The sequence below is a fragment of the Canis lupus genome, chromosome 5 (genome assembly GCF_011100685.1).
Source record: "Canis lupus familiaris isolate Mischka breed German Shepherd chromosome 5, alternate assembly UU_Cfam_GSD_1.0, whole genome shotgun sequence".
Lineage (NCBI taxonomy): Eukaryota > Metazoa > Chordata > Mammalia > Carnivora > Canidae > Canis > Canis lupus.
This window is the reverse complement of record NC_049226.1, coordinates 32,479,402-32,498,337: the sequence shown is the minus strand read 5'-3', so window position 1 is coordinate 32,498,337 and position 18,936 is coordinate 32,479,402. Positions and strand designations below refer to the sequence as shown.

Below are 18,936 nucleotides of genomic sequence, written 5' to 3'. Positions count from 1 at the left end.
ACTGGGAGCTCTAGTCTCTGCTTCTTTCTCCTTTAGTTGTGGGGATTGGGGAGGCACATAGGGGGTCAAATACTCATTCAGTCACTCAGAGAGGCGAGGTAACCCTGGGTGAGCTCTCTGAGTCCTCAGGTGCACCATCTGGAAGATGGGGTTGGTGACTCGCTCCCCCTCCCCCCGCTGCCCTCCCAGGGTTGTAAGAATTCATGGTGCTATTGGTAAGGTTGGGATTGGTGGGTTGGCGGTGCCACACCAATCACTGTCACCCTGCTGCAGATGGGTCTTCTGGGCCTCACAGATCCCTGCTGATCCAGTATCCCAAGCAGCTCCCAGCTCTTTTCTGGGCTCCGCCTGCTGTGGTTTCCTGCGTGCAGAGGTCCCTCGCTCCTCCTGTCCTCACTGACCCAGCAGGCCCAGTCACAACTCACGGCGCCCAGACTCCTGCGTGTCTCTTTATTGCCCACCTCAATTGTGGTGAGGGCTGGGAGGGGCTGGTCCCCACCCCATCCCCAGCTGCCTACATTTTCCATTGTCTGGCTTCCTCCTCTTGTGTCCAGCGAAGCCGCAGGGTTTCGTCTGCAGAGAGAAAGGACTGGGCTACTGGCTTTCTTGAAGCGGCCAGGAGATCCGGCCCACATTACTCCGAAACTCCCTGGAACCACCCACTCAGGCCCTCTCCCTCCCTGGCCAGCACAGGCAGCCTCTCGCCCCTGCCCGGGCTCACGTCTGCATTGGTTTTGGTGTGGGGAATTTCAATTGCTTCCAGGTTCTCTCTCCAAACTTTCCGGACTCTGCCAGTTGAGCCCCTTGGATACCAGCCACTGACACCAGCCTGACTCTGCTCTGTCTTTGGAGGACAGGCCGGCTCCTGGAGGGGGGCGGGTAGCAGAGAGGAGTCAGGGAGCAGGCGTGGGGCCAGTGGATAGTGCCATGCTGGAGAGGGCCCCAAATCCTTTGGAGTCTCCCTGGTTCCTCTCTGAACAACACAGGCCTTGCACACCAGGATGCTTGGGACCATGCTCAGTAACCATTGCTGATCCACCGGTATGCAAAGAAGGGGAGCTGGGGGGCTGAGTGCTTGTCAAAAGCCAGACACTGTGGCCTGGTGCCCTCACCAGGCTGTGATGTCGCCACTGTCCCCGTCAGGCAGTCTTCAGTGGCCTGGTGATCCTGAACAGGGTTTCCTGTGTGGTCCAGCAGACGGACCTCTGTGCTTATGGGGTTCTCAATCACCCAGTTAAAATTTACTGAGCCTGCAAGCATCACGGGATCAAGATTGGGGCACCCCACTAGTCTGCTGGCTACCAGCACCCCCCGTCCCAGGCTGACCCAGCCCAGCTCTCACTGTCCTGCTGGTCATGCTCATCTTCTGTGTCCTCCTCGAGCTCCGGGTGTGGGGAGCACCTCAGGTACCTCCCTTTGCTATAATACTCTTTTCGTTGCAGGCCAATCTCCTTGTCTGACGTGATGGCGGCTGAAACTGGGCACTGATTTCGGAAGCTACGGGAATCTGGAGAGTCACCCCAATGATCTGAGTCTTCCAGCCACGTCGGGGGTCTAGGACCCCCAGGTGTCCATAATGCCCTCCCTCAGGGGAGAAGCTCAGGCCCCCGATTTTCATCTCAATTCTGTGTCCTCCTCCCATGTGAGAAAACCCTGGTGACCTATCCATTCCCCAGGGCTGTCTCAGGCTTCCCGAGGGCCGTTATGCTGAGGACCCCACCTCCTCCGCCTTCTATCTTCCCTGGGGGTGCCTCCCATCACCTCCCTCTCAGGCACCACAGCTGACCCTTGACTTCCAAGAGGTGGTTCCTGGTCACCAGGCCAATCTCATCTTTGACTCCTCTGGCCAGTCCTCCCGGCCAGCCTCTCTCCGCAGGCCTGGGCTCTGGGTCCCGCATTATGCCTCGACTGCTACTGCCCATGCTAGTGCTAGCCCCGTCACTGTGCTTATTACTGGAAGAAGGATTTTTCTGAGCTGTAAGGAACTTTCCTTCGTCGTAGTGTGACTTTCGGTGCTTTTCAAAATCACTGGAGTCTGTGGGCCATTGTGAGAGCTTGGCTTTCCCGCCAGGCTCCCATGGAGGGTTCACTCTGCCTCCCCTTTCTCCTCAGTCCCGACCCCTCATCTCACGTGTCTTGGAAAAGTTGTCTGAAGACCCTGGGCTTCTGTTATCATCGTACTGTAGGACCTTGGGGTACAAATTGTCCATTGTTGCAAACCTGAAGGGGAGGGAGACTAGTTGGGGGCGCCAAAGGGGAGATCACAAGGGGGGCCTAGCTGGGCTGACTCCCTGATCTTGACCTTGGTCAGTCCTGATAGCAGGGAACTGTACCACCTCTCATTTTGGTGGCCGAAAAAGCAGAACTGGCTCTGACCCCAGGGGTGAGGTTAGGAAGAGGCCTCACATCTCTTCTGATCTCTGGCTGGACTCTCACCTCTCAGCCAGCGCCTCAGGAGTCACTGTGCAAGAGGATGCTCCAGGCAGGTCCTCATCACCGTCCTGCAGCCTGCAGAGGAGGGAGGAAGCAGTGCTGGGATGCAGGCATCAGGCTGTGCCCAGTTCTTGGGGTCTCTCTGCCTCCCCTTCTACCCTCTCTGAATAGGGAAGGTTCTGGGCTGAATGATGAGGGCTGAGGGCTCAGCACCTGTGGTAGGGAGTGCTGGGCTCATCCACCTTCATGAATCCATAGTCCTTGTCAGCAGGGTGGTAGGTGGCCAGAATATTCATCTCATCCCACCGCTGAGACTTTTTCCTGGAATAGGGGTAGGACCCAAGAGAGGAGAAGGAAATCTTCCAGTGACCTTCCCTTCACAACCCTCCCTCGTTCCTTCAGTTATTCAAAAACCTTTCTCTTGTATCCTCTCGTGATCTCAGAGGCGCAGGAGCCTGAGGATGGCGAGGCGAGGGTGCCATACCTGATGATAATCACATACTGGCCTGACAACGTTTACTGGGCCCCAGCTGCGGCCCCAGAGAGCCTGGAACCCGAGAATTCCCAGCTCACAGCCCTCAGCCGCTCTCCTTCCTAGTTCTTAGGACACCACCCTCTCCCCTAGCTCCGCCCCCTCCAGTGTCGGGAACCCCGCCCTCCGGGCTCCGCGCCGCTGCCCCCTGAGCGGGGCTCCTTACTTGTCCGCATGGAGGCACTTCTGCATCAAGATGGAGCTGCTGTTTTTTAGGATGCTCCGGGGTCGGCCCTCACCAGGTTTGTGGGAGTGCGAGCAAGTTGACCCGGAGCGCGGCGGACTGCATCCCGAGTTGTACACCCCAGAGCCCCCAGACCCGAGGCCGCAGGTCCCGGATACACTGGTTCCAAGGAAGGGGGCATTGAATCCGTCAGGGTTTGGGCAGGACCCGGCGCTCAGGCCCGCAACCTCCCCAGGGTGCTGGCTGGGCCCGGAACCGGGGACTGCTACCCTCGCCGAGGGCCGGCTAACTCTAGGACTGCGAGTTACGATCCCTCCAGAGTGCAGGGGGGGCTCAGAACCGTGAAACAAGGCAGCACCGGAGGGCGGCCCGGCATCTGCCTCGACTCCTCCGACGCCTCCTAGCGCTCCCCTGCTCGCCCCTCCCGGAGACTCCCCACCGAGGCCGCCAGCGGCCCCCACAGCCTCCGGCTTCTCCATGGCCCCTCCCGGGGGCCCCTCTCAGCTGCCCCGCCCCCACATAACCCCGCCCCGAGGCCCCGCCCCCACCGCGCCGGGCGGGGGACGCTCTGGCAGAGGCCCGGGTCCACTTCCGCTCCGCTCTCCGGGGCCGCGATCCGGGGTTCCAGACTCTAAGTAGGGCCCTCGGGCTGGGGGGTTGCCCTCTGGTTGCCTCTCTCTGTCCCACCCAAAGGCCTTCTTTGTCTCTGGGATTTGTTCCCGCCCTTCTTCCCCATCACCGCCTTCATCCGAATTATCCAATCACAATCGGGGGTCCCGGTTACGGGCGAAAAGCCTTGATTGTGACGTCACAGCCTTTCAGCCTCAGCGCGAGCTCGCAGAGTTGGGCTGGGGGCTTGTTCCTAGCTCGGGGGTCTTTTTGGGGGGGCGGGGGTCAATTCCTCAGCGCCGTTGCTGGAAACCACCTGCCAAGGTTTCACTGGACTGTTTATCCGTGGCTTTAAGATTTAAGGGTCTGGCTGGATGGGAGTTCACGGTGGGCTTATCTGGAAGTACTGCCAACCCCTTTAGCCTCCGCCGGCCCCCTCCCCAAAGTTGGCCTGCTGTGCCCCTCACGAGAGGTGTGATACAAAGCGACGAGGTTGCGACAGTGTCGCAAAGACGTAGCCGCGCGGCGCCGAGGTGTTCATTTATAAAGCGCCCGGCTCCCTTCCCCAGGTCCTAAGGCCGCTGCTCACCCACTGCGAAGGCTGTGGCGCGAGGGGAACACACCCCCTCCGCCCGCCGTAAAGCGGCTTCCTAGAGGGGCCGCGTACCTCGGCGAGGGCGGGGTCGTCGGCGCCGCTGTTGCCAAGCTGAAGGTGGGGCGGACCCCCTGCGTCGTAAAGGGGCCTGCGGCTGTCGTTTCCTCTTCTGTCGCAAAAGCTCCCTGTCCTAGCCCACACGCCTTTGAGAGCCTCGCCGTCACCCCGCCGTGCCGTAAAGCAAGCCTGCCCGACCCCGTCGTCCTCCGTTCCCACCGTGGTGGGTTACTAGTTCCCTAGCCCGGGATGCTTCCTCGCCCGGCAGTGCCGTAAAGCATACCCGGCCCCAGCGCGGAATCCCGTTCCCTCTGGGTGTCTGTGCGTCGCGGTTGCCACGGTGCCGCCAAGCGCGGCTGTCGCGCGGCCCCGGTGTCAGCGGCGATGGCGGCGGGGTCGGGTGGGAGCGGGGGCTCCGGGGGTGGCCCCGGGCCGGGGCCTGGCGGGGGTGGGGGCCCCGGCGGGAGCGGCGCAGGGCCGGGGTCCGGCGGGGAGTTGCACCCCCGCACCGGGCGCCTGGTGAGCCTGTCGGCCTGCGGGCGTACCGCGCGGCGGCAGCAGCCGGGCCAGGAGTTTAACCACGGGCTGGTGTTGAGCCGGGAGCCCTTGCGCGATGGACGCGTCTTCACCGTCCGCATCGACCGCAAGGTGCGGAGCGGGGCCCGCGGGAGGGAGGCGGGAGGGGGCGAGCGGGAGACGCGGGGCGGGACGGCCGGGCTGGCCTCCGCCGCCGGCTGCCGAGAGCGAACCGACACACCGTCGCGGCACCAGGCGGCGGGCGGGGAAGGGGAGAGGGACGGCGAGAGCTTTAGATTGCTCGAGACCCCGGAGCAGGGAACGGACACGGGACGCTGCCACCCCAGGGGTGGTTAGGGTCCAGATCTCCCGGGATGGTTTCTGGGGAGGTGAAAAGATGGAGGGATGTCGGGGATGTGGTAGGAGCGCAGGAGAGAAGCCGGGGAAGGACCGGCCGTTGGAGGATCAGCTGGGGCGAAGAGGTGGGTGAGGAGAGACCCTCAGGGGGGCCGAGGGGAGGTGTGCCTGCTTGTGTGCCCCTCGGAGAAGAGGCCAGGTGCACACAGATGGAACTTGGGAAGAGAGGGAATCTGAGTGGAGCAGGAGCCCTGGAGAAAATGAGGTCGGGGGTGGGGGGAATTGGGAGGGGGGAGGAGGGTGGTAGACAGGAGCTAGGAGGATGGGCATGGAGAGCCGGGAACTTGGATGCTGGAAGCCAGGGGGGCTGCAGCCAGGGCATGGTGGTGTTGGGGACAGATCCCAGAGTGGGGGCAGAGTTGCTGGGGTACAGCGGGCCCAGCAGTCCCTGAGACAGTCCAGATGATTGCTCACAGGACCACCTCTCTAGAGTCGTGTCTTGGGTCTCAATAGAGAAAAGCCAGTTAGCTGTTAGGGGTGTGGAGAGAGGGGGACACGTGGTTTGTGAAATGTGGTTTCCTAGTGGTTGGGGACCCACGGTAGCCCATCCTGAGCCTCTGTCCACCACCCTTATCACAGGTCAACTCCTGGAGTGGCTCCATTGAGATTGGGGTGACGGCCCTAGACCCCAGTGTTCTGGACTTCCCAAGCAGCGCCACAGGGCTGAAGGGGGGCTCATGGGTAGTGTCAGGCTGCTCGGTGTTGAGGGATGGACGCTCTGTGCTGGAGGAGTATGGTCAGGACCTGGACCAGCTTGGTGAAGGGGACCGTGTGGGCGTGGAGCGCACAGTTGCTGGGGAGCTGCGGCTCTGGGTGAATGGGCGGGACTGTGGTGTTGCCGCCACGGGCCTCCCCGCCCGGGTCTGGGCCGTGGTGGACCTTTACGGCAAGTGCACCCAGATCACCGTGCTGCCCCCCGAGCCAGGTTTCAGCCCCCCTGCTCCCATCCCCACACCTCCCCTCGAGCCCTCTGCACCCCCTGAAGATTCCACCTTGACTGAACAGGCGACCTCTGGGGATGAAGGTGAGAACCCAGCCAGGGCCGAGGGGAAGAGGCGGGGCAGGGGGAGTGGCAGAAGGCATGGGTGACTAGTGACCATGGAGTCTGGGTTCGGGTAGGGCCACTCAGACCCCAGTCTGCTGAAGGGGAAGCAGGGGCTACAGGAGGGGTGTCCTGGTTGTGGGCCCCGCAGCAGGGGCTGGACCCTCATTCCCCTCCCACCCCGCCTGGTCCCCAGCCTTCATGGTGTCCCCAGCGCAGCCCCGGCCGGAGACGTTTCCTAACAGCCTTGAGTCGCATAATGGTGAGGGCACCCTGGAGGCTTTGGGAAGGGGAATGGGAAGTGAGGCGGAAGGTGAGGGGAGGGGGCCCTCAGGAGAGGATTAGGGGGAGAGTGGAGGGCCTGAACGTGTAGAGCCTCATTCCGGCTTCCCTCCCCTGTCCTGCCGCCTAGACTTTGCCAGCATGGAGCTCTCTGAGGTGGTGGGCAACGCCATCCTTTCTGCCTACAACGGGGGGCTCCTAAATGTGAACCTGAGCTCCCCACCGGCAGGGGAAGGACTGGGGTCTGGCGGGGCTGCCACCTCGCCCATCCTCACCTCCAACGACGCCCTGCTCTTTCACGAGAAGTGTGGGACTCTCATCAAACTCAGCAACAACAATAAGACAGCTGAGCGCCGCCGGCCCCTGGACGAATTCAACAACGGGGTTGTCATGACCAACCGCCCTCTCCGGGACAATGAGATGTTTGAGGTGTGTGAGGTCCTGGGCCCTGGCTGGTACCTCACCCTCTGGGAACCAAAAATGGGGCTCGATCCCTGACATTGGAAGGGTGGGGCCGAGGGTCCTCTCTCCACATTGACATGCCCTCCTCTCCCTCCTGCTGTCGCTCCCCCCAAGATCCGCATTGACAAGCTCGTAGACAAGTGGTCGGGCTCCATTGAGATTGGTGTCACCACCCACAACCCCAACAACCTGGAGTACCCTGCCACCATGACCAATTTACAGTCAGGTACCAGCCCTGGCGGGGCGGGGACACCTTCCCATGGTGAAGGAAGGCCTGGCCTGATGCCGGGCGTCTGCCTTCCCACAGGCACCATCATGATGAGCGGCTGTGGGATCCTGACCAATGGCAAGGGCACCCGCCGGGAGTACTGTGAATTCAGCCTGGATGAGCTGCAGGTAAGGGGTGGGCGTGCAGTCTGGGCCGCGCTCTGGGGCAGCCTTGTTACCCAGCACCCCTGCCCGGGCACCCCAGTCTCCGCTGTGACCTGGAACAAGGCTTCTGATCTTTCTCCGAGAGGTTCCTTCTGAGAAGGCACGGTTGCCTGGTAGTTAGGCACTCAGATTTCAGAGCCAGAGGTTTTCTTTTTTTCTGAGGGGTCGTGTGGGGTCATGACTACAGTCAAGAAGCTTGCTCACTATGTTTGGTATGGGTTTCTTTTTTTCTTTTCTTCTCCACGCCTGAGATGAGCTCATGAATTGCTTGGAGAGGTGGCTAAGGTGCTGTGTATGAGGTGGCTTCACCCTGTGCCAGACTTGCTGTGAGGGAGGGTTCAGGGGCTCAAGACTCAGGTGCCTTTGGGGCTGTTCCCCTGCGGCCTGGGCCAGAGCCTGATTGGAGGCGGATTCCAGATCTTTGTTTTTCTGCTCTGACTAGGAGGGCGACCACATTGGTCTCACAAGGAAGTCCAACTCAGCCCTGCACTTCTTTATCAATGGCATTGATCAGGGTAAGGAGATACCTGAGGCAGGCCATTGGGCTAGGGCTTTCGGTGTTGGGCAGGGGTCTGTACCTCACCGTCCTGTGTCTCCCTGATGCTGGTCTCCCCATATTCCTTCCCTCTCTGCCTTCTCCCCGGCAGGCGTGGCTACCCCACTGACACCCCCAGTGGTGTACGGCGTGGTGGACTTGTACGGGATGGCTGTGAAGGTGACCATCGTCCACAATAACAACCACAGCGACCGGCTGCGTCGAAACAATGCCATCCTGCGGGCACTGTCCCCCGAGGGCGCCCTGCGTCGCGCCACTCCTGCCACCCAGGCAGAGCCCGAGCGCCTGCTCTTCCACCCTAACTGCGGGCAGAAGGCAGCTATCACCCACGAGGGACGCACTGCCCTGAGGCCCCAGTATGGCCCATGGTGTGGGGAGAAGCCTGCTGCAGGGACTCTAACAGGATCGGAGGAGGGGTGGAGAAGCAGGAGGCAGGCGTGGGGGGGGGTGTGTGGCTTCTGACCTGGGGAGTTCTTGATAGTATGGGGGGGTGCCTCCTGGAGAGTGAAGTTCAGCCACGTGGCTCAGCACCACAGGTGTGAGGTGGGCACTGGCGGGCTAAGCTTTGGTGTGCTCAGTTACGCATTCGCTGTGCCCTCAGTGCCACAGATGACTTCAACCATGGCGTGGTGCTGAGTAGCAGAGCCCTGCGGGACGGAGAGGTGTTTCAGGTGCGCATCGACAAGATGGTGGACAAGTGGGCTGGCTCCATTGAGATTGGTGTCACCACCCACAACCCTGCCTACCTCCAGTTGCCCTCCACCATGACCAACTTGCGCTCTGGTGAGCTCCCAAGGAGGGCGGGGCCAGGATCAGGTCCTAAGGGGGAAGCTGCCCCCACAGCCCCCACGGAGCTGGCTTGTTCTTGTTTTGCTGCGGCGGCCTGCCACGGGGGCGAGGAGTGCCGTGGGGGCTGTGAAGGGCAGGGGGCCCGGGGCTCACTTATGTGCTCTGTGTTTCCTCGTTCTCCTAGGGACCTGGATGATGACCGGGAATGGGGTGATGCACAACGGAACGACCATTTTGGACGAGTATGGGCACAATCTGGACCGCCTCAAGGTGGGGGAGCAGGTGTGCCGCCCAGGCCTGGTGATGGGGGGCAGGCCCATCGGGGCTGCTATAGGACTAGCCCAGGCGGGAACTCTGCCTGACTCCTCACTCCAGCCCCCCTTCTTCCAAGGCAGGGGACACTGTGGGCGTGGTGCGGCGGGAGGACGGGACCCTGCACTTCTTCGTCAACGGGATGACCCAGGGCCCTGCGGCCTGGAATGTGCCCCCTGGCGTCTACGCTGTTGTGGACCTCTATGGCCAGGCAGCCCAAGCTACCATTGTGGATGACGTGGGTGAGGGCTGGGATGGGTAGGAGCTGGGGGGTGCTGGGGTGGCCTGGGGTGGCTACCGCCCAGGCCTGGTAGGAGCTGGGGGGTGGCTGGGGGGCCTCGGAGACCACTGGAAGCCTAACGGGTGATGACCACTCTCACAGAGGTGCCCCCGGCCCCTGAGCCCCTCTCTGAAGGGAACAACCAGGTGTCTCCCAGCTCCCCATCATCAGGGGCCGGGGGCTCTGACCTGCGCTTCCATCAGCTGCACGGCAGTAATGCAGTCATCACCAACGGGGGCCGCACCGCACTCCGGCACAACTGCCGCAGCGAGTTCAATGACGCCATCGTCATCTCCAACCGGTCAGTGTTGGCGCTGTCACGGCCCCAGCCTCCCGCCGCCCAGCCTTGGCCACCCAACTGGGGCCTGATTGCCGCTGTCTCTGGCAGGGCCCTGCGGGACGGAGAGCTGTTTGAAATCGTTATTCAGAAGATGGTGGACCGCTGGTCAGGCTCCATTGAGGCTGGTAAGGGGCACCTGTGCATTTCTGCATGCGTGCATGCACGTGTGTGACAGACTCTGTGTGCTGGGGATGGTGCTGGCTGCCCGTTGCTGGAGCCTTGGTTCTGACCCCCTGCTGCTACCTCCTAGGAGTGACTGCCATTCGGCCGGAAGACCTCGAATTCCCCAACACCATGACAGACATTGACTACGACACATGGATGCTGAGGTTAGGCTGCCTGTGGGGACAGCCAGCCTGGCAGGGTCAGGTGGAGCTAGTGAGGATGAGGGAAGCCAGCTTTGGGGCCTTCGGTGGCCCTGGACAACGACAGGTCCAAGGGATCGGGTCGCTCTTTTCTTTCCATTCTGGGAAGTGCTCCCATGTCACCACGCACCCCACGGTGGCCCAGCTTCCTTTTCTCCTCTTATGGCAGCTCCCGCTTTTCTCTGTGGGTGGTCCCCAGAGGTATGGGAGACAGGATTGGGTCTCAGACCCCAGATGAAGATCCTGATGCAAGGCACTGGAAGGTTCTGACGATCAGAGACTGCTCAGAGGCCTGTGTGGGGAAGAGGCGGGAGGCTCAGCGGTCCTTCTGTCCTCTCTCCAGTGGCACGGCCATCATGCAAGACGGGAACACGATGCGCAACAACTACGGGTGTGACCTGGACGCCCTGGGCACGGGTGCACGCATCGGCATGATGCGAACAGCCAAGGGTGACCTGCACTACTTCATCAACGGCCAGGACCAAGGCGCCGCCTGCTCAGGCTTGCCTCCGGGTAAAGGTGACTGCTCTGTGCCTTTTGGCCCGCCACCCTCATGCCAGCTCAGCCCGGGCTCTCGGGCTTCTGATCCCCTCCTTCTCCATCCAGAGGTGTACGCAGTAGTGGATCTTTACGGCCAGTGTGTCCAAGTGTCCATCACCAATGCCACCGGCCCCATGGACAACAGCTTGGCAACCAGCAACACTGCCACCGAGAAATCCTTCCCTTTGCACTCCCCAGGTTCAGCGCGTGGGGAGGGCGAGTGGGCTATGCTTGCAAGCCGGGGGCTGGAGGGATGCGGCGACAGCGGACGGGGAGCTGCTCAAGGACAGGGCAGCCCCCTCAGCTACAGACCCAGGGGAGGGAATAAGCTGGGGTAGGAAGCCATCAGGAAGAGGCTGGAGTTGGGCCAGGGTGCTGGAAGCTGCTCATGTGCTTGGGGATTGGGGCTGGCTGTGGTGACCAGGGTCGGAGGTCGCACGGCAATGGCAGTCGGGGCCTGAATGGCAGCTTCACAGTTCACCTGAAAGCCTTGACCCCAGTCCTGCCCCTTCCTTTCTCCGCAGCGGCTGGCGTGGCTCACCGATTCCACAGTACTTGCGGCAAGAATGTGGCCCTGGAGGAGGATGGCACAAGGGCGGTACGTGCGGTGGGCTATGCGCATGGCCTGGTCTTCAGCACCAAGGAACTCAAGACGGAGGAAGTATTTGAGGTGCGCGGGGGGGCCCTTGTGGCAGGGCCAGGCTGCTTCCTGTCCTCCTGCTCCTGCTAGTGCCGGCTGCTGTGCTCTCTCTCCCTCTCTTTTACCCCCTCAGGTGAAAGTAGAGGAACTGGATGAGAAGTGGGCGGGCTCCCTCCGGCTGGGGCTGACCACACTAGCGCCCGGGGAGATGGGGCCTGGCGCAGGTGGGGGCCCAGGGCTGCCTCCCTCCCTCCCGGAGCTCCGGACAAAGACCACCTGGATGGTGTCCAGCTGTGAAGTGAGGCGTGACGGGCAGCTCCAGAGGATGAACTACGGCCGGAGCCTGGAGAGGCTGGGGGTGACACTGTTGGCTCCAGGGACGGGGTGGAGGTGGGCACATGGGTGAGGGGGTGGGGGGCTGAGCATCTGTGCTTGTGTCACCTCGATCCTAGGTGGGGAGCCGCGTGGGCATTCGTCGGGGCGCAGATGACACGATGCACATCCTGGTGGATGGAGAGGACATGGGGCCCGCAGCTACCGGCATTGCCAAGGTGGGTCTGAGACGTTTCTTGGGTTTGGGGGTGCAGGCTGGAGGCCCCCTGCGGGTGTCTAACTCCTGCATCTACCTCCTGCCCCCAGAATGTGTGGGCCGTGCTGGATCTCTACGGGCCGGTACGGAGTGTGTCTGTGGTCAGCTCCACAAGGCTGGAGGAGCCCGAGGGCACCCAGCCTCCATCTCCCAGCTCGGACACGGGCAGCGAGGCCGAGGAAGATGACGATGGGGAGGAGCACAGCTTGAGAGTGAGAGGCTGTGTGGGGCACACAGGGCATGTGGATGGCCACTCAGTGGGCCGTCGGACACCGGGGTGTTCCGGGGTTCTCTGATCCTGCCCCAGGTCGCAGAGGCGTAGACGCAAGCTCTGTGTCAACGCCAGGCGGAGGGTGGGGCGAGGCAGCTGGGCCTCGCATGGACAACCCCAGCAGCCCATCTCTGCTCCATGCCAGGGTCAGAGTCAAGTGGCCATGATGTCGACGTCACTGGAGTTCCTGGAGAACCATGGGAAGAATATCCTTTTGTCCAACGGGAACCGTACGGCCACACGCGTAGCCAGCTACAACCAGGGCATCGTTGTCATCAACCAGCCCCTGGTGCCCCAGCTCCTAGTCCAGGTGGGCATTTGCTCCTTAACCTGCTGCAGCTCTTCCTGTGTGGGGTGACCCAGGGCCAACCCTCCTGGAGAAAACCTTTCCATTTGAGGGCAAGGTAGAGGCAGCCCCCTTGGATGAGCTTCATGGGCTGTGATTCGTTCATACCCTGTGGTGGGGTTTGTGCGTGGACTGTGTGGAAGGCCCACCTGGTAGCTGGTGAGGGAAGCAGTGGGGATGGGCTGGCAGGGTCCCAAGAAAGACACTTGGTACTACGTGTGGGTGCAGAGAGGGCTTTCCAGTGGAGCAGGCCTTCCTGCTACAGGAAGGAAATAAATGAACCCGCTGTTTGCAGTCCCTCCCTGCCTCAGCAGGGGGGACATTGCAGGGCTCCCCTCCGGGAGGTGCCAGCCTCCATCCCTGGCTGGGGTGGGGAGCCTCTTCCCAGAGGGCCATGATCCCGGAGTGGCCGCCTTTCCCTTCCAGGTGCGGATAGACTTCCTGAACCGGCAGTGGACATCTTCCCTGGTCCTGGGAGTCATCACCTGCCCGCCTGAGAGGCTCAACTTCCCTGCTTCTGCCTGCGCCCTCAAACGGGCAGCCTGGCTGCTGCGGGGCCGGGGCATCTTCCACAATGGTCTCAAGGTGGGTAGGGAGCAGGGGGAGGGGAGAGGGCCAGGACTCAGCGTTGGGCAGGGCTGGCCCACAGGTTGAAGTGGGGCCTCCAGCCGTGGTGGTGAGGCCACAGGTATAAAGGTGCACTGTAGGGAAAGACTATGGGGTTGGGGGAGCAAGAGCGGGAGCATCATCATCGGAACTCTGGGGCGTCCTGTGTCTTTCTGCATCCTTGCCATTGAGAATGTTGTAGGGGAGGACAAAGGGAAGCAGACTGTAGGTATTTGAGAGATGGGGTGGAGCCTGGGCAGAGGGCGAGCATGGTGTCAAAGCCCTGGCATTGGCAGTCCCAAGTAGGTGAAGGGCTATATGGACTACAGTGGGCAGTGGGCAGCCTTGGCTGCTGCCGGTGGGAGTCTGATCTTTGGGAAGACAGTAGGTCTCTCTTCCTAGATTTGTGAGAAGTTTGGGCCAAATCTGGACACGTGTCCTGAAGGCACCATCCTGGGGCTGCGGCTAGACAGCTCTGGGGGCCTGCATCTCCACGTCAATGGGATGGACCAGGGGGTGGCGGTATCAGATGTCCCCCAGCCCTGCCATGCGCTTGTGGACCTCTATGGGCAGTGTGAGCAGGTGAGCGGCAACAAGGGCCTGGGGTGGGGCAGTCTGTGATCTGGGAGCCAGTTAGCAGGCCCTGGGGGCTCAGTCACACTCATCACACTCTCTCCGGCAGGTGACAATCGTGAGTCCTGAACCAGGGGCAGCCAGTGGGAAGAGTGCTGGAACCCAAGGGGACATGGAGAAAGCGGACATGGTGGATGGTGAGCCAGCCCACAGGGCCGGGCCTCTCCCCAGCCCTGTCCCACCCCGTCGCCCCAACTCCCGTGACCCGTGCCCCCCTCTGTCCTGTCAGGTATCAAGGAAAGTGTGTGCTGGGGCCCCCTGCCAGCTGCCAGCCCTCTCAAGAGCTGCGAGTACCACGCCCTCTGCTCCCGCTTCCAAGAACTGCTGTTGCTTCCTGGTGAGTGTCTGGGTGAGTGCCCGGTCATCCAGAGCCTGCCTCACCCCTTGGACCATTGCTGGGCTGTGCTCAGAGCCCCGGGAACCAGCAGGAAGGGGTCTGTGTGCTGGAGGCCCAGGGCGGGAGCTGTAGCGCCCACACTGCTCCTCACTTTTTCACAGAGGACTATTTCATGCCTCCACCCAAGCGGAGCCTGTGCTACTGTGAGTCTTGCCGGAAGCTTCGAGGTGACGAGGCCCACAGGCGCCGTGGGGAGCCCCCCCGGGAATACGCGCTGCCCTTCGGCTGGTGCAGGTTCAATCTCAGGTACACGCAGGGCAGGGTCATGCGTCTGCTTTCGTGCTCTTTCTTCCTTGACGAAGGAGGCTCCCAAGAGGGTGCGTGGAAGAAGCCACAGAACCTTTACTGGTCGAGGGGAGGATCTTTGTCCAGTCTGCCCGGTCTACACCCTAGGGTGAATCCCCGCCTGGAAGCTGGAACGATGACTAAGAAGTGGCACATGGCATATCACGGGAGCAACGTGGCAGCCATCCGGAGGGTGCTAGACCGAGGAGAGCTGGGAGCAGGTCCGGGGGCAGGGGCAGAGAAGGGGCAAGCCAGGCCTGGGCCAGGAGGCTCTCCCTGCAGGCACCGCCTCCATCCTGACTGGCTCTCCCCGCAGGCACCGCCTCCATCCTGAGCTGCCGGCCCTTGAAAGGCAAGCCTGGGGTGGGGTTTGAGGAGCCTGGCGAGAACTGCGCCCCACCCCGGGAGGAGCAGCCCCCTTCCGTCTTGCTGTCCCCCTCCCTCCAGTATGCTGGGGCCGAGACCCTAGCGTCCAAAGTGCAGTGAGTACATGGGGGCTGGGACTGGGGTCTCCATGGCTTCCCATTGGTGTCCCCGCTGTGACACTTGGGTCTTGTCTCACTCTAGCACATTTACTGTTGAAGGTGACTAGTACTGTGGAAATAAAAGTAGAGTGGGACGCAGTGGGTCCCAGGTGTGCTTTGCACAGGTACAGGCACACAGTAGTCAGGGTAGACATGGCGACGAAGGTTAGGTTTGGGCAGAGGCCTGCAGAGGGAAGCCAGGGAGCGCCCTGGAGAGACCCCAGCAAGCAGGGGTGCGGCCAGAGCCAAGCCACCTCTCTCTGGGAGGTGGGAGTGACCCCCCCCCTCCCCCCCCCCCCGCAGGCAGCCGAGGGAGGAGCCTGGAGGCCTCACGGCTGGCCTTCTTCTTGCCCTGCAGATTCCGGGATCCCAAGTCCCAGCGAACGCACCAGGCCCAGGTGGCGTTCCAGGTGTGCGTGCGCCCGGGCTCCTACACCCCCGGACCCCCTTCGGCCACCCTCCGAGAACCTCCCGACCCTCACTTCAGCCCCGCAGAACTCGAGTGGATAACCAAGGAGAAGGGGGCCACACTCCTCTATGCCCTGCTGGTGCGGGTGGAGTGAGGGCTGGCCTCTGGACGACAAGCACAGTGGGGCCCCCCCGGCCCTGGCTTAGCATCCCCTGCCGCGGCGGGTGCTCCCCGAGCCCCCGGAGCCCCCAGAGCCCGACGCATCTCTGGAGCAGGAACGCATCTCCGCGTGCAGGGCCCACGCCTCCCACTCGGGGCCGGCAGTCTCCCCTCATGCACTGACTCGGGGAACACGACTCCCTGGACTCCCTCCCCCGGATCACTTAATTTATTTCCGTTTTCGTTCCTGTTACTGTGAATCCCGAGGAGCCTCCCCGGGCCGCCGGGCGGAGTGGGGGCGGGCGCGGGGAAGGTGGGCCTCTGTACAGTTGTTACGGACGCGGGTTTCCAAGGAGCCAATAAACGCTGTCCCAGAGCGCGCGCCTCGGCCTCTTTCTCATTCATCCCCCTCTCGCACCGCCCCCCGACGAGCCCCAGGGCTGCCCAGCTGGGGGCGCCCGGCGCGCCGACGGAGTTTGGCCCCCCGCGGCACCCGTCGCAGCCGCTTCCGCCCTTCCCTGCGCCCGTCCCGCGAGGCCGCCGGCCGCCCCGGCTCCGGAAGGACTCGGCCCGGCAGCCGGATGTGACGCGCGGCCGAGGCGCACAGGAGCCGCGGAGAAAGCGCAGCGAAGGCGGGTAGGGAGGGGCGGGCGGCGCCGAGGCCGGAGACCCCAGCCCGCCGGCGCACGCGGAGCACAGGGGCACCCGGAGCACCCGGGACCGGCCGGGCGGCGGAGGGTGGGCGCCGGGCACGTGACCGGGGCGGCGGCGGCAGGCGGGCTTCCGCCTCGGCCCGCGGGCGCGACCCTCCTAAGCGCCCGCTTCTCGGCAGGCCCGGCCCAAGGTCTGGCAGTCCGTGACAGAGCCGGGCGCCCACGGCCCGAGCGTCCCCCGTGGCACCATGCCCGCGCTCCTGGAGCGCCCCAAGCTTTCCAACGCCATGGCCCGGGCGTTGCACCGGCACATCATGATGGAGCGGGAGCGCAAGCGGCAGGGTGAGCCCGGCCGAGGGGGAGGACCCCCAAGCCCCGCACCATGGGCACAGCGCCGCGCCGCGGCCGCGCGGGAGGAGGGTGGGACGGCCCGCCACTGGTGGAGGGAGCTGCAGGCCGGGTCCGGGCTCCAGAAGACTCGGGCCGGGAAGGACCTTGGAGAGCACCTGACATACCCTCCCTCCCAGTCCCCTGGGAGGAGAGGAGCAGAGGGAGCACTGGCACCGGCAGGTTTCCCCGCTTCTCCATCTCTAACGTCCTAGTGTTTTAACCACCCTGCGTTCTTCCCATTGCACCTGGTTCTTTCTCCAGAGGAAGAAGAGGTAGACAAGATGATGGAACAGAAGATGAAGGAAGAGCAAGAGAGGAGGAAGAAAAAGGAGATGGAGGAGAGAATGTCACTAGAGGAGACCAAGGAACAAGTAAGCAGCCCCCTGCTCTGTCCCAGCTTTTTCCTCCTTTGGCTCTCCTGCCGTCAGCTCCTCTCCCCTGCCTTCTCAGATCCTGAAGTTGCAGGAGAAGCTGTTGGCCCTTCAGGAAGAGAAGCACCAGCTCTTCCTGCAGCTCAAGAAAGTTTTACATGAAGAAGAGAAACGGAGGCGAAAGGAGCAGAGGTGGGATTGGAGAGCTAAAAATAAAATTGAGACAGTAACTGGGATGGGTAACACCAGATGGGTGTCTGATGGCAAAAGAGGGGGCACTTGTCTTCATTCTTGGTTTTGACCTGCCTGCCTTTCACTGCAGTGACCTGACCACTTTGACTTCAGCTGCGTACCAGCAGAGCCTGACCGTCCACACTGGGACTCACCTCCTCAGCATGCAGGGTGAGGAATGAAGAACCCGCTTGTTAGAATGCACCCTCCCGGGGGTTGCAGCCACCCCACTGCAGCCTCATGAAGCCCGTCTCCCTGTCTAGGGAGCCCTGGAGGACACAACCGCCCAGGCACCCTCATGGCGGCTGACAGGGCCAAACAGATGTTCGGACCCCAAGTGCTTACAGTAAGGAGTAGCATTGGGTGTGTAGCCCGCCATTTCCATGCAGACACGGGCACCCGCATTAAACAAGTATTCAAGTCACCAATGTTGTCCAGCACTTGACCAAATGGTGGAAAATTGGGCACATACAAGGCGCTTGGGGTTCTGCTTTGGAGGAGTTTCCAGCAGCAGCCAGCGCTCCTCTTCCTTCCTCAGACGCGACACTATGTGGGCTCTGCAGCTGCCTTCCCCGGGACCCCGGAGCATGGCCAGTTCCAAGGCAGCCCCGGCAGTGCCTATGGGACCGCGCAGCCCCCGCCTCACTACGGACCCACGCAGCCGGCCTATAGCCCCAGTCAGCAGCTCAGAGGTGAGCCGTGGGTTGGGAGGGGGGCGCTTCCTCCAAGACCCAGAGGCCGCTGGTCCCAGGCAGGCCCGAAGGAGGCTCGACAGGCTGTGCCTCCTGCCTCCCTCAGCACCTTCGGCGTTCCCAGCAGTGCAGTACCTGTCGCAGCCGCAGCCACAGCCCTACACGGTGCACGGCCACTTTCAGCCCACCCAGACAGGTGAGGATGCCCCCGCCAGGGCCCCAGGGCTGAGCGTCCTCCCCGCCTCCGCGTTCCACACACCCATCCTTCCCTTTGTAGGCTTCCTCCAGCCTGGCGGTGCCCTGTCCTTACAGAAGCAGATGGAGCACGCTAACCAGCAGACCAGCTTCTCAGACTCTGTGAGTACAGAGCCTGGGCAGGGCAGGGGCAGTGCTGGGCCCAGGGGTGCCCCAGGCCGCCTCGGACCCTGACTCTCTTCTCCGTAGTCCTCCCTGCGCCCCATGCACCCACAGGCTCTGCATCCAGCCCCTGGGCTCCTCGCCTCTCCTCAGCTCCCGGTGCAGATGCAGCCAGCAGGAAAGGTAAGGCCAGGGGTCGGACCCGGCTGGGGCCCTACCCTTCCAGGGGGAAAACCAGATTGTGTAGGAGAGGCGGCGCCCACCCCTCCTCTCCCATTTCCTCCTGGGGTGGGGATGGCTGGGAGTTCGGGTGTAGATTGAGGGGCAGGGTACACACCAACGAAGTCCCCCCACTTCTGCCACCAGTCGGGCTTCGCAGCCACCAGCCAGCCTGGCCCTCGTCTCCCCTTCATCCAGCACAGCCAGAATCCACGATTCTACCACAAGTGATCATCAGATTTTATCTTCAGCCTCAGCCACAGCCCCTGACGTGGGTGAGGGAACTTGGTGTCCCAGTCTAATAAAATTTACCTGCCTCTGCCCCTCTGCTGCTGTGTGCATCACCTCCCTCCCGGGCTGGGCCAGGGCTGTGTGGAGGGTGAGGAGTGACAGGCAACTAACAGGTGAAGCTGGGTGGGTG

The 18,936-nt window shown here is 62.7% G+C and overlaps 3 protein-coding genes across 8 annotated transcripts; 2 read left to right on the top strand and 1 right to left on the bottom strand.

Annotated features, from left to right (window-relative positions):
* Nucleotides 1-1,112: 1,112 nt before the first annotated feature.
* Nucleotides 1,113-3,643, bottom strand: LOC106558815. The gene is made up of 6 exons (XM_038536658.1): nt 3,132-3,643; nt 2,647-2,754; nt 2,437-2,508; nt 2,132-2,220; nt 1,787-2,035; nt 1,113-1,507 (listed from the first exon to the last, which is right to left on the bottom strand). Exons 1-6 carry the CDS (start codon nt 3,626-3,628, stop codon nt 1,299-1,301), a joined length of 1,224 nt encoding a protein of 407 aa, XP_038392586.1. The 5' UTR covers nt 3,629-3,643; the 3' UTR covers nt 1,113-1,298.
* A 1,151-nt stretch (nt 3,644-4,794) lies between these two features.
* On the top strand, nt 4,795-15,983 carry NEURL4 (neuralized E3 ubiquitin protein ligase 4). 5 transcript variants are annotated; one of them, XM_038536650.1, is made up of 29 exons: nt 4,795-5,058; nt 5,923-6,367; nt 6,582-6,647; nt 6,798-7,096; nt 7,244-7,355; nt 7,437-7,525; nt 8,004-8,076; nt 8,209-8,473; nt 8,719-8,900; nt 9,091-9,176; nt 9,298-9,460; nt 9,601-9,799; nt 9,887-9,963; nt 10,089-10,167; nt 10,547-10,722; nt 10,810-10,941; nt 11,268-11,413; nt 11,517-11,741; nt 11,836-11,934; nt 12,023-12,184; nt 12,389-12,553; nt 13,016-13,174; nt 13,598-13,777; nt 13,878-13,965; nt 14,058-14,165; nt 14,327-14,471; nt 14,619-14,731; nt 14,827-14,992; nt 15,393-15,983. In XM_038536650.1, exons 1-29 carry the CDS (start codon nt 4,795-4,797, stop codon nt 15,595-15,597), a joined length of 4,668 nt encoding a protein of 1,555 aa, XP_038392578.1. In that variant the 3' UTR covers nt 15,598-15,983. The 5 variants fall into 5 exon arrangements, with proteins under 5 accessions (XP_038392578.1, XP_038392579.1, XP_038392581.1 ...); XM_038536651.1 differs by having other exon boundaries at nt 10,547-10,716; nt 15,393-15,597; XM_038536652.1 differs by lacking the exon at nt 4,795-5,058 and adding an exon at nt 5,181-5,408 and having other exon boundaries at nt 8,209-8,548; nt 9,091-9,188; nt 14,327-14,392; nt 14,528-14,731.
* A 136-nt stretch (nt 15,984-16,119) lies between these two features.
* Nucleotides 16,120-18,838, top strand: GPS2 (G protein pathway suppressor 2). 2 transcript variants are annotated; one of them, XM_038536660.1, is made up of 11 exons: nt 16,120-16,238; nt 16,435-16,597; nt 16,907-17,016; nt 17,096-17,208; nt 17,339-17,418; nt 17,511-17,593; nt 17,786-17,939; nt 18,067-18,135; nt 18,217-18,296; nt 18,384-18,479; nt 18,663-18,838. In XM_038536660.1, exons 2-11 carry the CDS (start codon nt 16,504-16,506, stop codon nt 18,744-18,746), a joined length of 963 nt encoding a protein of 320 aa, XP_038392588.1. In that variant the 5' UTR covers nt 16,120-16,238; nt 16,435-16,503; the 3' UTR covers nt 18,747-18,838. The 2 variants fall into 2 exon arrangements, with proteins under 2 accessions (XP_038392588.1, XP_038392587.1); XM_038536659.1 differs by having other exon boundaries at nt 18,046-18,135.
* The last annotated feature ends 98 nt before the right edge of the window (nt 18,839-18,936 follow it).